General features: G+C 54.2%; 6 protein-coding genes across 6 annotated transcripts; 2 read left to right on the forward strand and 4 right to left on the reverse strand.

The window, feature by feature from the left end:
• Positions 1–76: 76 nt before the first annotated feature.
• Positions 77–1,411, reverse strand: HER10_EVM0010295 (GDSL-like Lipase/Acylhydrolase). The gene is made up of 2 exons (XM_035479759.1): positions 1,066–1,411; positions 77–993 (listed from the first exon to the last, which is right to left on the reverse strand). The coding sequence occupies exons 1-2, from the start codon at positions 1,124–1,126 to the stop codon at positions 263–265; spliced, it is 792 nt and encodes a 263-aa protein (XP_035335295.1). The 5' UTR covers positions 1,127–1,411; the 3' UTR covers positions 77–262.
• A 2,774-nt stretch (positions 1,412–4,185) lies between these two features.
• Positions 4,186–4,875, forward strand: HER10_EVM0007467 (C6 transcription factor; the record flags this gene model as incomplete). The annotated part of the gene is made up of 1 exon (XM_035477022.1): positions 4,186–4,875. One exon carries the CDS (start codon positions 4,186–4,188, stop codon positions 4,873–4,875), a length of 690 nt encoding a protein of 229 aa, XP_035335087.1.
• A 105-nt stretch (positions 4,876–4,980) lies between these two features.
• Positions 4,981–5,514, reverse strand: HER10_EVM0012267 (glutathione-dependent formaldehyde-activating enzyme; the record flags this gene model as incomplete). The annotated part of the gene is made up of 1 exon (XM_035481665.1): positions 4,981–5,514. The coding sequence occupies one exon, from the start codon at positions 5,512–5,514 to the stop codon at positions 4,981–4,983; it is 534 nt and encodes a 177-aa protein (XP_035335439.1).
• A 531-nt stretch (positions 5,515–6,045) lies between these two features.
• Positions 6,046–7,749, reverse strand: HER10_EVM0003388 (glycoside hydrolase; the record flags this gene model as incomplete). Its single annotated transcript, XM_035473066.1, has 2 exons — positions 6,046–6,753; positions 6,853–7,749. 2 exons carry the CDS (start codon positions 7,747–7,749, stop codon positions 6,046–6,048), a joined length of 1,605 nt encoding a protein of 534 aa, XP_035334802.1.
• A 918-nt stretch (positions 7,750–8,667) lies between these two features.
• Positions 8,668–11,074, reverse strand: HER10_EVM0003651 (uncharacterized protein; the record flags this gene model as incomplete). Its single annotated transcript, XM_035473317.1, has 4 exons — positions 10,687–11,074; positions 10,385–10,485; positions 9,506–10,297; positions 8,668–9,151 (listed from the first exon to the last, which is right to left on the reverse strand). The coding sequence occupies exons 1-4, from the start codon at positions 10,840–10,842 to the stop codon at positions 8,668–8,670; spliced, it is 1,533 nt and encodes a 510-aa protein (XP_035334820.1). The 5' UTR covers positions 10,843–11,074.
• Positions 11,075–12,411: 1,337 nt separating this feature from the next.
• On the forward strand, positions 12,412–14,391 carry HER10_EVM0007060 (uncharacterized protein; the record flags this gene model as incomplete). Its single annotated transcript, XM_035476626.1, has 7 exons — positions 12,412–12,637; positions 12,747–13,082; positions 13,168–13,556; positions 13,651–13,685; positions 13,746–13,939; positions 13,988–14,165; positions 14,226–14,391. 7 exons carry the CDS (start codon positions 12,412–12,414, stop codon positions 14,389–14,391), a joined length of 1,524 nt encoding a protein of 507 aa, XP_035335064.1.
• Positions 14,392–15,742: the final 1,351 nt, after the last annotated feature.

The following is a 15,742-nucleotide window of genomic DNA, read 5'->3' on the forward strand; positions in this document are numbered from 1 at the left end:
ACACTTGAGTTGATTGAATTGTATGTGATTTGTCTGAAGATTGAAAGTAAAAAAGTATCCTCCAAGCCTTTTGTGGCCCATCCTGAACGCCGTTTTGATGAATTCCTAATTACTCTGCAGAGCGATGATGCAGTAACATTACAGTTATATCATGCGATTCCCCTCATACCCTTATTCTATGGCGTGCGCATTATGAGCTCGACGGCTCTGGGGATCCGGCGAAGCGGAACACGATGTAAAGTAGCGGCGCAATCTTTCTGAGTCATTCGGACCTCTTGCTTTCAGGCAGAGGCTGAGGGGACTCGAGCCAGCCGCGCGACGCAGCATCCTTGATGCCGTCGAACCAGATGTGCGCCATCTTTGCGTAGCCCGCGTCGCTGGGGTGCGTGCCATCGACGAGATCGCTCTTGAGTGGGCCCTTGTCGGAGTGCATATCCACGAGGACAACCTTTTTGGAAATCGCCTGCTGCTCCGAGGCGAGCGTCTTGTACTGCTCGTTGACCTTGAGAACGCACGCCTCCGTGTTGTTGTTCCCGTTCACGAGAAGAGTGGAGAGGACGATAGTTGCGCGCTTGGAGGTGTCCCAGATGTAGTTCATCATCTCGAGCATGCGAACGTGCGCGTTATCCGTGTCGTAGCTCTGCGCGCAGTCGTTTGTGCCGGCGTTGATGAGGACCAGGTTCGGCAGCGTCTCGGGGACGGAGATCTTGGCCTTTGCGAGAACCTGCTCGATGCGGAAGCCGGACCAGCCCTCGTTATCGTTGTCTTCCATTGTACCGTTGGGGTGGTTGCCGACCATGTCGACGGGGTTGCCGTCGGCGACGAGGAGGTCCCGGAGGACCTTGCGGTAGCCGTTGCCGTCTGAAGAGGTGAGGCCGTAGGTGATGGAGGCGCCGAGGGGCATGAGGCGGAGGGAGACGTTGCCGCCGACGAGGATGTTGAAGTCGGCTCTTGGGTGCAGTGCCGGGGCTTGCTGCGCGGGGGCGGCGTAGACTTTTTTGTGGGTTAGTGATGCCGTTGAAGAGTTGGAGTAAAACCTCGGGGCATTATGGAAGTTGAACTTACCAGCAGAGGTTGACGCCAATAATGTGGCTGCCCACCGGAGGAGGAAGACGCTTGAGTACATGGTGGTGGTGAGATATCTGATTGCCAGGTGATGAACAGCGATGTGAGTGAGATGTAAGGTATTCCCAAATCTGAGTGAGATGAGTGAGGTCAACGACTGCTACGATGAGACACTACGGACACGGGTTCACGATGAGACGCATGGGCAGTGGAGAGGTTAAATAAGTATACAAGATGCCCGAGTGAAAGGATCGGATACCCAGGGCCAAGGAAACAAGCTCACATAGGCTGGGAAACGGATCATGTTGTGGCAAGGACACCCCCTTGGTGCGACTCGGTACCTTGCTTTGCCAGCTTGCCTTGCTTCTTTTTGCGCTGTACGAAGCTGCACACTGCCAGCTCTAGTTCATCGAGAAACAACCCCCCTTCGGAAGGATCAGACGGCTCATTGCGATGTTCATTGGACCAATGCCGCGTTGGGAAAAGTGAGGTGGGCGGGAGGAAGAAGGGGTGAGGGGGGTGTGTGACACTAAGGCGTGCAAGGACGCGGGGGTGGTCGGACAAGGATGACGGAGGGGAGACTTTAGAGGAGCAGTGTCTGGATGACATGTCAAGGCGTAGGCGATGCCGAGGGATAGGATTATGTCAATGAGTCCGAAGGACGGGATGATGGGTTGGGCGAGTGACGGGAGCAGGACGTTGGAAGTTCGGGGAGGATGGACGAGGCGGCGGCGGAGGCACGGCGGTGCTACTTTCAATCGTCGTGATCCTTCTATCAGTCTCGTGAGTTGTTAGTGTGAGATGAGATGAGGTTGAGTGAGAAAAGAGATTGAGCATTGCGTGGACGGAGTGAAGAGCACCAAGGTCTCGTTCCTTCGACTGTTGCCATCCATGATCCATTCGTACCGTCTATGATCTATTACCCGCAAAGAAGCAAAGATACAGAGCAAGGGTCCGACGTTAGAATGTCTCTCGTCTGGAAGATACGGCACAGCAACACGGCAGAAGAGTTCCATTTCTTTGCATTTTACATCTCAGTGTCGGTACCTGAAAGTGATTTTTACACACTGAGTGCAACTCCCCGCAGAAAATTGAGTGATCTCTTGCAGGGAAAATGAGTCTTGTCCCGCATTAGGCACCTGCCAATCTGTTTCACCAACCCTGTAAGTCTTCCACTGAGCTTCCATTTTACCGCCATCTCACTTTTTCTCATTCAACCTACATCATTGTTCCTTGTATTAAGTTGGGAACTTATTCTCCGTGGCTGGGGCTCATAGGATCATTCGGAGTGTGAGTGGTTCAGTGAGATCCCCATGAGAGAAACAAAGTACGGATAGGAATAATAAGACGGCTGGGTTCGGATGGTGAGAGGAGACTGTTCGGTAAGAGTGCTAGTGAACTCGCGCCCCATAGGTGAGAATTTGGCTTCCCTGGCGGAGTCTAGAAGAAGATCCCGTATGGCTGTTTTTGGCGTCATCCCGCAGGCTTCAAGCACTGAACACATCCCTGACCACCCTCTTTCCCTTCCTCATCCTCATCGGTCGGTCGCCGTTGCATCTTCTTCCTTTATCCGGGAATAGCTGTGGCTTTACACGCGGAGTCCCTCCGAACTCTTGGTCCCAGCAAATAACTTCCCGACGGCGGCTCAGTTTCACTCTTACAAACACAGCCGCACGCCGCGCTTCTCCAGCCTCTTCCTGTTGTCTTCCTATTTCCCACTCACTCTACTCGGTACAGAAGTCTCTAATGCTGCGCGCCCACGTCAGATATTTTAAGCCCGGACTAATGTCCCCGACTCCTGCGTCAAGCTTGCTCTCGTTCCTGCATCTGCCTCCTGTCTGTCCCACCGTTTCGTGCCTATTCATTGCGCTGCTCGGATTCCCCTTGTCCGAGCCCCCTTCTGCATTCCAGGGCCTCCAGCTTCCAAGAGCCCTTCAAGGGGCCCGGCTGCCGACAACGCGAGGGATTCGGTTCAATGACGGAAACATGTCCCAACCCGGACGCCATCCGGACTATTGATGTGCGTTTACGAAAGCTGACAGCACCCGCGCTCGACAGCGCGCCAGAGTGACAGAAATGCAGAGAGACGCATGTCCCTTGCGGTCTGTCCGAGTCCCTGACGTCAGGGATCGACAAATGCCAGCAAAGACGCAAAACAGTTGAGAGTGTTTTTTCTTGTCGCGTGGTAGACCACCACCGGCGATTGCGCACTAATTCTCATTGGGACAGATCGGCGTTCAAAGTCGATCGCCTCAAACGATCTCACTTGAGGGTAATGCGGCATCGCGACGTTCGCGGTAGGTGTGAGAAGCCAAGTCTTGAAGGGCCGGCAGAGATGTGCCAAGACTGTAACCATGGTCTTTCACGTGAGACGACATCAGATCTGTTGTGCGTTTTAGTGAGATTCGTAGTCCTGATGCGTGATAATGAATTGCATGTTGAAATGCGACATAGCATTTTGTTGAAATTCGACTCTGCACTGCTCAAGGAGCCGGTCAGCCTTCACCGAAGGTCTTCACCGAGATTACCGTACTCACCGAGACTTCACCGAGGGGTCTATCCTGAACCTGAAGCCACATCCAAACAGCCTTCTCTTCCAATAAGCTCCTTATCTCATACAAGAGCTTCTGAAGTCATCTGATGAAGCTCAGGCATAGGTTCATCTCCGTCTTAAAAGACTCCACCGTTGTGAATGACCGGTAACAAGTGACTCTGGTCTCATCTCAACTTATCTGCGGCCAATAACCGTTGGCTCCGTCACACCCTCCAACGGCCCGCTGCAGTGTTCCGTGTTAGTGCACGTTTGGTTTTACCCATATTTTTGACACGAACACCATCAATGTGATCGGTTCGCGATATCAGAATGCAACCAGGAGCCTGGTCTTATAGTTCCTTATGACCTGATGCTTATCACGTCTTCAGGTCCGTGGGTTGCTGTTCCTCCCCAGCCATCCCAGCCATGACTGATGCGTTGGCCTTGATAAATGATGGCTGTCCTTGAGTTGCGGGATTCGAGGGTACATATCTTTCACTCGAATCTCGAAGCTCAAGGTTCCATCCCTCGATATCTCAGAGACCCTTGTCGAGACCAGAGTACCGAGTCGACTGCCGAAAGCAACCATGTCGAAACCTCTCCCCTCCCGTCCAAGTGAGGACGACAACGAGAACTCCCCGCTTCTACCCCGCGATGCCTCCCCCTCCTCTCCCCACGACGAAGCCAACGCCTCCGCCGACCCTAACCCCTCGACGCTGCTCCTCTTCCGCCGCGCCGTCGGCATAAACACCCACCTCCAACCTGCCGACGACTGCGACCTCGAAGCAGGCCGCACCTCCGCCCTCGGCATCTACGCCTCCACCATCGCCGCCCACCGCCGCTTCCGCACCCTCCGCATCCTCGCCACCGTGCTCATCTACAGCTGCCACGCAACGCAGATCGTCGTCGGCGGCGTGCTCACGTGCCTGGGCCCGAAGGCGGGCGTCCATCGGACGAGCATCACGGTGCTCGGCGGGGTGAATACCGTTGTCGCGGGCGTGTTGACGTGGATGAAGGGGCAGGGGATGCCGGATAAGTTGAAGAATAAGGAGATTGATTTCCGAAAGCTGCAGAATTGGATTGAGGAGACGGAGGCGTTGATGGTTCTCGGGACGGTCGGCGGGACGAGGGAGGAGGTTGGGGGGTTGGTTGAGGCGGCGTATCGGAGGTGGAATGCGGCGAACGAGCGGGGAGAGGACGGAGGGCCCGGGGAGGAGTATGAGGATGAAGGGAGAAAGGGAAAGGGCTCGACGATGAGATGGCTTCGGGGACGGTGATACTCAGGCTTGAGATGTCGAGGTTCACTCGGTTCACGCGAGTTGTGAGCAGTTCATTGAGCCGTTACCAAGTTCAATTAACGTCTCACATCAACTTATCATATCTCACAGCTTAGCCTTCACGACGACAGCATCACTGCCATTCTGCTGATTCCTCTGTCCCCTCCTCAGCATCGGAATATCATCCGTCACGCCAGGTATCTCGTTCTCACACCATTCATGCCCACCCAAACCACTCGCCAGTATCGCGCCAAACCCTCCCTTCTGACCTTTTTCCCCAATGAGAGCCTCCTGGTCAAGCGTCCCAAGACAGATACTACCCCACTCCTCCCCCTCGCTATGGTAGTAAAGCCACGAGCCGCATTCTGTGCAGAATCCTCGCCTCGCCAAGGGTGTGATACTGAACTCGCGTAGTGTTGATGTGCCTTTGGAAGACGTCCACTTCATGGGCCAGGGGACGCGCTGAAAGGCGACAAAGAGGGCACCGGATTGCTTGCGGCACTGGGTGCATTGGCACGTCTGGGCGTTAGCGTTGAAGTCGTGGGTGTCTGAGAAGGTGGCTTCGTAGCGGAGGGCGCCGCATAAGCAGCCTCCTGCTACCGTCGTGGGTTTTGGTCCGGATGGAAAGGATGAAGTCATCGTTGTGCAGTGGTGGGGGATCTTGAAAGGATATTGTGGTGTTGAGTTTTTGAGTGAGATGTGAGTGAGTTGCGACCGGTGAATGACGAGGTCTCAGACTCTAGAGACTTGAGATTTCACAAGGAGCAAGGGTTATGGAAAGCTTCGAGATGAACGTATGAGAGTCGAAGTTTACATGCTTAAAAATCTCGAAGGGCGTGAGTTTTGTGTTGTGTTTTGTCAGCGTCTACGTCAGAGTTGTCATTGACGCCCTTCGTGATGCGGGAGCCGATAACACGAGCCATAGTCAAGCCCCGCCACGACTTGACATCGCCAACACCTCAGCGCAAACTCAATTGGACTAGAGACTTGTGTATCATTGAATCGTGAATTGCATGTACAATCTGTCTACGAAGTCTTTCATACCTCTATATCGTACCCCTTTTGTACCTGTTCTAACCAGTCGGAGCCGTAGAACCATACCTTGCCCTAGTTTAGTATGCCATTCCCAAATGTCAATGTCTTCATCTCAAAGCCAATAGACAACATAATTCACCGGTCCTCCTCATCTTCTGCAACCCAGTACGCTTCAATCTCAACAATACACGTCCGCGCCGGGACCGTAACAGCAATGGGAAATCCGCCATAGTCTGGATCGTCATTAGGCATAATCAAAAACTCTCCGCTGCGCGTCTCATCACCATTGAACACCCGCAGCGTCCGTAGCTCTCCCTTCTCATCAACCTCTTTCTCAGCAGCCGCAAGAATTCCAGTAAACGTCGCTTCAGGCCGCACGCTCTTGAAGTGGACGTTGAAGCCGCGGCCCACGGCCAGGAACTTGGCGTCACCAAGGTGAATGACCATACCGCCGCCGGGACCAGGCTTGCCAAACACGAAAGCGCGCTCGACGATAACCTCAACGTCACCAATCACCTTTGTCCACCTCTCGCCCTTGCCCGCCGTGTTGATCTCCTCGTCAAAGAAGAAGCCGAACCTATCCTCGGGCTTCGCGGCGAGCAGGTACGGCGCCACCTGCGCGAGCAGCTTGAACTCGCGCCCGACAACCTCCGGGCCGGTATCGATGCCAAAGGGGCTCGCTCCGAGGGCGCCGTAGGTGCCGTAGGACAACCACACCCGCCGCGCGCCGTTCTCATCGCGCCGCTGCTCGGGGATGAAGAGCGGGTTGCCCTGGGCCGTGTAATCTTTGCACACGGCCTCGTAGTTGTGGAAGTAGAGGTCCGGCGCGAGGAAATTGAGGGACTTTTCGGCGGTGAAGATTGTGTTGTGTCGCCAGATATCAAGGACATGTGGGCAGGGACCGCCGGAGGGGTAGACTCCCGGTTCGGCGCCGCCGCCTACGACGATGGGAACGCCACGGAGATCGAGGTCGGAGGGATCGTCGAAGTTGAGCCAGGTGTTTGTGTAGAGGGGGATCTCGTATTCCTTCTTCCCGGCGGCGGCGACGCGGCCGACGTAGGAGGAAATATGGTAGGCCATGAAGGCCTCGTCCGCTGATGAGCCGGAGCCGAAGACTGATGTCCACGAGTGTGAGCCGGAGGCAGGCGGGTCGACGAAGCGGGCCTTGAATTTGGGGTGTAGGTCGGCTGATTTCTCGTTGAGGTGACGGAGGAGCGCCTCGGGTACGGGTGTGGCAAAGGCTTTGTCGGCGCGGCGGGAGCGGTCGCGGGAGTCGCCCAGCAGACCCGTCTCGTTCTCGACCTGGATCATGAGAACCGTGTTGTGCTCGGCGTCAACCTGGGCGAGGTGCTTGCACAGCGCGGCGAATGCCCTCGAGTCCGCCGCGCAGCCTTCCTCGCTGAGCGGTGTGACCATCTCAATGGTCCTCTTGACGCCCCCCTTCTCGAGAACCTGCACGCGCGGGAAGCGCTTGGTGTCTCGTTTTACCCAGTGCGGCGCGTACGTCGAGATGCCGTTTTTGTAGGTGCCGAACCAGAGGAGGACGAGGTGCATGTCGTGTTCCCGCGCGCCGGCGAGCACGGCGTCGAGCTCGGAAAAGTTGAAGCTTCCCTCGGTGGGCTCGATGTCCTCCCATGTCACGGCGCCGAGGAGGGTGTTGATGTGGTTTGATTTCATGGCGGGCCAGACCTCGGACATGAAGCGGGCGGAGGAGAGGGAGGAGTTGTGAAGCTCGGCGGAGAGCATGAGGAAGGGCTTGCCCTTGAGGTAGAGCTGGGTGTTGCCATTGGTGCGGCGGAGGTGAGGGAGTTGCGTGGCGGGGGATTCTGAAGCTGTCATGATGGGCAATGCAGAGAAAGAGAGAGTATGTGTGTTTGAAAGTGAGCTGTGACAAAGACAGCGTGAGATGAGAGAAGAGTGAGAAGGGAGAGGGCAGAGAGCTGAAGACTACGGATTAGAAACTCTCGTCGCTCGTCGTCAGGTTGAAATAATGCCAGAATGATTTCGAGTCAACATTATCCCGAGGAGCTTTCTCTATCAACGAACCGCTTTTTGGAGGGTCTCTCGCCGGCGCCAGCTCCGTCTCGGAGAATCCGAATATGGCTTGCTGTATGGTTACCCGGTGTGGGCTTCTATCTGCTTCCGGCAGTCGAAACGTCCGCCATTCGTCCGCTTCAAGACGTTTGTATGGAGAAGAGGATCCATAACTGCCGCGGGATGTCAGACGGGAGTTTGCAGATCGCCTGGTGAGCCGAGTTCGATCCCGTTAGATGGCTTCGGATATTCTTCGCAACTCGACTTACAGCTTCGGCTATTCTTTGACCTGTTACCATTGTCCCATGTTTTAGCCCATGTCAAAGTGGATTAACATCCAAGAGACGAGACGGTTTCCCCGCACCTCTGATGACGCATTTTAGTTGGGGGAATTAAAAGTTGAAAGAAGGCTTTTGATCCGAGTTCCAGGAACTAAACATGCGTTGGCTTCGGAAATACTTCGCATCTGTTGAGGCTTTGAGTCTCTCCACAACCCACAGTCTCCAGAAATAAAGTCTCCGCAACCCGCAACCACGCCGGATGGATTGTGGATGTGTGGAGTCCAACGTTGCGTTCGGGCTGCCGCCGAAGAGCGTTCCCGCCCACCATCACATCCTCTGGGGGATAGTGAACATCATTGGACGTTTTGGTTTATGCATGAGGCAGTTGTACTAGTTCGCGGGTCAAGTAGATACCTTGGGTCATTTGACTTGTCTTTTATTTTCATTGCCTATTACTCTGCGGACTCTCAATCCCAGGTAAGCCAGGCCAACAATCAATATCATCCAGCTTCCGCAGTAACTTCTCCAGCTTCAGCCTAGCGCCCTCACTCACCAGTGCGCCGTCGCCGACGTCCATCTGCTCCATGTACGCCGCACCGCAGTCCCTCAGCTTCGGGATCAGGCTGTTGCCGTTCTGCTCCAGGACGTGCTGCGGCATATGGTACAAGATTTCGAGCAGGTCGTCGACGATGCGCTGGTGCTCCTCCGCGCGCGTCTTGACCGTCGATCCAAACTTTTGCAGCAAGTTGGAGCGGATGTTGAGGCTCGTGATGAAGAGGTTGGCGATTTGCGTGTCGTGACCCTCTGTTATGTGAGAGGGGCGGGACAGACCCCCGCGCCAGCGTAGTTCGGGCGGAAAGTTGTCAATGATTGTTTGGATTTTGGCCAGCCAGTGCTTGAGAGCCTCTTCTTGGCCGCCGTAGAGGCTCATGGGGGCGGTTTGCGCCTCGTGCCATATAAGGAAGAGGTCGCTTAGCTGGTTCAACCCCGGGACGTAGGAAGTTGTATCGCCGTGCCACGGCGGTAATTCCGCGTGGGACAGCTGTGGCCCTGTCTCGAGTTGCGAGTCTGTCAGGGGTAAAGGGCGCAGGTGCGCGCGGTTCTCTTGATGAGAGACGATACTTACAGACAGTCTCCCGAATATGTCCGCACTACTGTTCAGATGAAGGAAAACGTCAACCGAAGATTGTTCTTCGTCTCGACTTTTGCAAGGTTGTGTTTGTGTTTGTGTGGGGGGGCAAAGACAGGGGTAAGTGCATTCAGTCAAGGGAGCAACGTACCAATACGCTGCAAAGATCAGCCAAAAGAGCCTCTTCAGCAGCTGCTGCTCGGACATATCCAGGTCCGCCATGCGGTAGTACGCAAGGAACCTCGCCCCCGCCGCCGCCTCGGACATACCATGGAACGAACCCATGTCCCCCAGCCCGTCCTCGTTCATCGAACTGGCCGACGTGCCGATATTGTACATTGCGACGCACCAGTCCAGCGAGTAGACGGGCTTCCGAAGGCCATGGTCGAGCAGGTGCTGCTCCTCTATGAAGTCCAGACACAGCTCGACCGTGACGGGGCTGTAGTCGGCCCTCCGCAGCGTCGCTACCGTCGCGGCGCAGACGCTCACGACGAGGGCGCAAAAGGTGCGGTCGCTGTTTGTCTCGCCGGCCTTGAGGCGGTGCAAGAAGCGACGCCTGTGGAGGACCGGGGCGAGGGCGTGTACCTTTTCGAACCAGTCGTGGAGCATCCGCTGGATGAGATCTTCGGGGGCGAAGAGGGCGAGACGATTACTGTGGTGGGATCCCGTGGTGGTGTTGGGACTCGGCGCGCCTGCGATGATGGCGCGCAGGTCTGTTGCTGAGTGAGGCGTGGCAGTTGTCTGAGGGTGAGGGTGAGAGTGAGAATGAGACTGGGGTGTCTGAGTATGGGTCGAGGATGAGGCGGCGGGTGAGGGTTGGTAGGCGAGGCCTACGTCTGGTGAGGTGATGTCTGATACTGAGGGACTCCTCTGGCTGGCAACCGATGCGGTAGCATTTGCTTGCTGTTGCTCGCGTTGTTGCTGCCGATGTTGCTGTGCGTGTCTGTCATGGTAGGTCAGTATGTGAGCTCTCGGCTGGATAGCGTCATCCCATGATGAGATGAGATGCAGGGCCGGGGCTTAGACGGACTTGTTTGGTGGTCCTCTCCTCCGCCGCGGCCGTTCATGAGTGCATTGTATGTCGAGGAATGTACAGCCTTGGCATCGACCCTCTCCCGAGCCGTAGAGACACTGCCGGTCCAGTCAGTTCAACAGAGTCTGGGGTGAGATGGTTGAACTTCGGGACGAAAGAAACATGGGATAGAATTGACCAATGTCGTCCACGGTCAGATGTTTACAAAAGTCCCTGTACGAGGTACCCGACGATGAAAACTAGTCATCATGGGTAGAAGTCTCGTGAGACATCAAGGGCTAGACTTTCGCGCTGCTCACTCTGACTTTGCGGGACCGACATGCGTCGCAGGCGTTCTGATTCCTGATAATCTTGGCCCTCGGCCGCCCACTGGCTGGCGAGGCGGGAGACGTCGAAAGTGGGGAGTGAGCCCCGTTTCCGTCCGGTGGTGGCCCAGTTGCTCGGTTGATCTCCATGATGTGTGGCTTGGGTGGTTGGTTGGTAGACGGCAGTAGTCTTTGTCAGACCGTATCAAAAGACCCGAGCCCGCTCACACTGATGAGTACCAGATTAGATCGGATCAGACAAGCTGCTGCCACTCATCAAACCTGCAAGCTGCGGGTGTGTGTTCGATCCCCCGGATAAACCTCTCAGAATCCGGGGAGGGAGCAGATGATCCAATGGTGGAGAACACAGCTTTCAGCTCTTTTGCCTGTTTAGGACGATTGGAACATGAAGCCTCCAAGCTGACGATGTGGTAGGCTGGAATGCGGAGAGGATGGATCAACGTCAAAACGTGGCCGCATGGGTCATGATTGTCCGGCGATATTCCCGCGTTTGCTCTGCCCAGAAGGAGACCAAGAGAAACAAAGATGTTGGAGACTTGGAGTAGTATGGGGAAGAGAGAGTGTGAGAGAGGCAACGGTCGGGGGGAGGGCAGAGGGACATCCGAGGAGAATTGTCGGGAGTTGTGTATTTTGAACCTTCTTGCAGGGCGCTCTGCGTCGCAGAAACGTCGGATTTACTCCTTCTCTCTGCTCCTCTTTGCTCTCGTTAGCCTCCATGTGCTCGGGAGAAACTTGCAGGGAAAAGCCCCGCACTGGGGCGTTACGAATCGAGTCAGGCCCAGACTCTGAAGGGCATAGCTCCAGACCTTCCAGGAACTCTAACATTCCCTGCTTTCTCATGCTCTTTGCTGGTATTCGTACGAAAGAAAGCAAGTACACTGTGATTCCCTTCTGCAGATGCTTGTCGCTCGCCGGGTACAAAGTCCAATTCTGTCACTTGGTTGGTTGGTTGAGGTTACCTTTTCCCCCAGATAATCCATTCTTCAGTCATTTTCATGGGGCTAGCCCATCCGGACCGCTGGGTTGGAGGAACTGAAACGAATTTCTTGTCCCTGACTAACTAATTGACCACGCCATGCCTACCTAACCTTACTCCTAGGATGTGCCACAGACCAGACCTTGACATGAACAGGCGGCGAACAGCTTTCCCCGGAACCTAAATGTGGAGAAATAATTTTGGATCTTGTACTTCCCATTCTCTTCTCTTCGTCCAGTGTCTTCCCTGAGATTCCCGCAATCCACCCCCACGGGGACTTGTCGCTCCAATGAACATCTAGTGTCTCGTGCTCCTATTTCTCGGTACTGGCAAAAAACTTGGATACCCGCTTTCTCTCAGTGACGTCTCATAGGGAGAGGAGCAGCCCATCTTGTTAAGTTGTGTGGCCTGTTTGCTCGGCCGCTATCGAGCCGTCATCGGATACAGCACCCTCGGTCTTCGCCTCGGGGGTGGGCTGTTCAGTTCGCAAGCGGGAAGGGGTCACGGCACGGTTAGTGGGCGTTGAGCAATATCGAGATGCCATTTATCCAGAACCATCTACCGATTTATTATAAGTACACTTGCCCCGGTCCCATTACCCAGGAATCATGGGATGCAGCAAGCCGGCATCTCGGTAGCGACAACCAGGCCCTTCAACTCTTCTATTCTGAGCGTTGCATTTTCCTTTTTGACTCGTATTATACACAACTCGCAACGAAGTCATGGATCTGAAGCAGAAGGAAAGTCACGGCGTTGACCACGTCGACGTTGCCACCATGGACGATTCGCATCTACAGCCACCTGAAGCATCGACGCTGCCTTGGTTCAAGCAGACAGAGCTGAGGAAACTCTATTTCATGATGGTCTTCCTCTTCCTGGGCTCTACAACACTAGGTTACGACGGAAGCTTGTTGAACGGACTTCAGACCATGCAGTCATGGCAGACCTGTAAGTTGAACGTTATGAGGTGGTTGTGGCATGTTGTGGTTACGCATGTCACAATCTTCACCCATTATCTATGCCTCCAACGTCTGTGTACTGATGAACTATCGTATAGTCTTCGACCACCCCTCAGGAAGTCGACTCGGTATCTTCGGTGCCATGCCAGGCTTTGGCGGCCTTTTCGTCCTCCTCTTCGCGCCCTACATCGCCGACGGCCTCGGCCGAAAATGGGGCACCGCCATCGGCTGCCTCCTCGTCATCTTTGGCGCGCTGCTGCAGTCTTTCCCCTTTGGATCTGGCAGGGACGCCATGTACCTCATCGGTCGCTTCATCATGGGCGCCGGATCCAACATCTCAAACGGCACTTGTCCTCTGCTCATCACCGAAGTGGCACACCCTCAGCATCGCGGCAAGGTCACGACTCTCTACAACACACTCTGGTACTTGGGCAGTATCATTGCGGCTTGGTCTTGTATGTACACCAAGATTGGACCCGAAAAGAAAATGACGTTTGGCTAACGATAGGTGCAACATAGGCTTCGGAACGCTCACAAGACAGTCCGGTGATCTACAATGGCGACTACCCACTGGATTGCAGTGCATGATGCCAGGCATCCAGTTGATGGCCATCTGGTTCCTCCCCGAGAGCCCGAGATGGCTGATTAGCAAGGGCAAGGAGGCCGAGGCGAAGAAGGTTCTCATCAAGTACCACGGCAACAACAACGAAAACGACGAATTCGCGCATTGGGAGTTTGCCGAGATCACTAGCACGCTTCAGCTTGAGAAGGAAGCCTCGGCGGAGAGCGGTTGGATGGAACTTGTTCGCACCCCAGGAAACCGTAAGCGTTGCGGGCTCATTATCGCAACCGCCATCTTCAGTCAGTGCAGTGGTAACGGTCTGGTGTCGTACTATGTGAGTTTTTTTGTTATCCCAAGGCAGCCCGCAGCGGCTATGAGATTTGTGGTCTCTTGAGTTGCAGAGACTATCTATAAAAGTTGAGTCTAATCGAGGTGTATAGCTCGCCGTCATTCTGGGCACTATTGGAATTAAGGAGTAAGTTTTCCGCCATCTATGATGGCTGCAGCCAAAGAAGTATCTAACAACGGTTTTCAGCTCCATCACACAATCATACATCAATGGCGGCCTAACCATATGGTGCTGGCTCGTCTCGCTCACAGCCGCCTTTTTTGTCGACCGAATCGGACGCCGAGTCCTCTTCCTCTTCGCCGGCGTCGGCATGCTCATCTCATTCTCCATCTGGACAGCCTGTAGCGCCGTATACGCCCAAACACAGTCTTCCTCGGCTGGTATCGCCGTGGTCGCTATGATCTTCGTCTTCTACGGCGTCGCGGGAGCCGCTTGGCCGGGTCTGACCGTCTCCTACACCGTCGAGATTCTGCCGTACAACATTCGCGCCAAAGGTCTCACGCTATGTTTCTGCTTCACTGCACTGAGTGGTGTCTTTAACCAATGGGTCAACCCCTTGGGGCTTGAGCAGCTGGAGTGGCATTTCTACTTCGTTTACATCGCCATGTAAGTGCCCTTGCTGGATTATGGTGTCCTAAATTGAAACTGACGAAGCGGTATCCACAGTCTGGTAATCGAGTGCCTGGTCATATACTTCTTCTTCGTGGAGACAAGGGGTCCTACGTTGGAAGAAATTTCCATGCTCTTCGACGGCAAAGATTCTGCGGCTGGAGTCGCGAGGGTTCACGCTCAGGCAAAGGTTGAGGAGGTTGAAAAGAGAGAGAGCGCATAAGCATAGCACATATTGATATAGCAAGGAAGAACAAGCAGCATCAGTACAAGCCAACACTAATATTGGGTCACAATCTGCTGCTATGACTTGTAGGAGTTTCGTAACCTCGTGACGCCCCTAGCTCACCGGGATTTCAAGTAAACGGCACATCCCACAGGCCTCTGATCCAATTTGAGCTTTCCACATCGTTCCAATTGGTCCCATTCTCTGCAAGGTTTAAGTTGATGTGGAGGCATGTAACAGCGATTCTACTCTGACCACTCACGAGCCACTGAATGGACCTACTCGGCAATGGAAGCCTCGAAAAAGCAGGCGTGGGGGTGTTGTAGCTGAAGGCTAGGTAGTCTGCAGCATCTAAGTTGTTGATCGATGACTAGACCGATATAATGCCACCTTAGATCTTAAAGCTGTACCTGAAGATTTTTGCAATGGCTGAGATACGCTTCGCTTCTGAGCAGATGTATCACGTCAGGTTGGCTTCGAGTATCTTGACGTGCGAAAGCCATGATAGACCACTGCCCAGTGACGCTGACACCACTGGTTTGGCTGGATGCGGACACACAGAATGTGTTCATTCATGGACAGGTGATAGCCATGATATTACCATCCACTCTCAGAAATTTCGGTCTCCGTGCCCTGGCATACGTTGCGTGAGGAAACTACGAGTATTGAAGACAGCAATATTTTTACCAACCGGGGACCTGAACGGTCGAAGTCTCACACGCAACCCTTTGTACTCTATTACTTACCTGCTTACCTAAAGGCAGGTAAATCGCGAGCATGTGCTCTGCTCATTTTCCGTATTACACATATCGTCCTTTGTTGCAGCCACGTGCAGATTGTGCTCACATATGCTCTCGGTTTCTTCATAACCGGTGATATGCAACGCACTATTGGAGGGAATTGTTTTGCCTGGTCAATCTTGGCACCGATGTAGTGGTCAGGCTCCCCAGTAAGTATCCTTGGTGACCTGGTGTAAGACTTCGCGATGCTGAAAGGTTGGGGCAAAGACAAGCCAGTGCAGACGAGACTTGGCTCGCAGCCTGCCAAGTACTCTTCTACTGTCTCTAGTGGTGGCAATGAGGGATGCGAGTACCTGTACCACTTAGAACACATGGCGTACATGGCTTGGCAAGCAACCATCACGACGCCACATTCTCCAACTCTCGTCTCTAACTTTTGACAGTTTTTGACTTATTCTTAGATGATAATCCTCTTCCACCAGTCTCGCCGGGTATATTGATTGAGAATACGTTATCCTAATAATCCTATGTTGGGGTTGTCGTGCGAATATTCTTCTTTCGTAAAGACAATGAAGAACGTTGCTTTCAGACGAAGCCCCTGAAAACAA

This window comes from Colletotrichum scovillei (assembly GCF_011075155.1).
Source record: "Colletotrichum scovillei strain TJNH1 chromosome Unknown Contig00004, whole genome shotgun sequence".
Classification (NCBI taxonomy): Eukaryota; Fungi; Ascomycota; class Sordariomycetes; order Glomerellales; family Glomerellaceae; genus Colletotrichum; species Colletotrichum scovillei.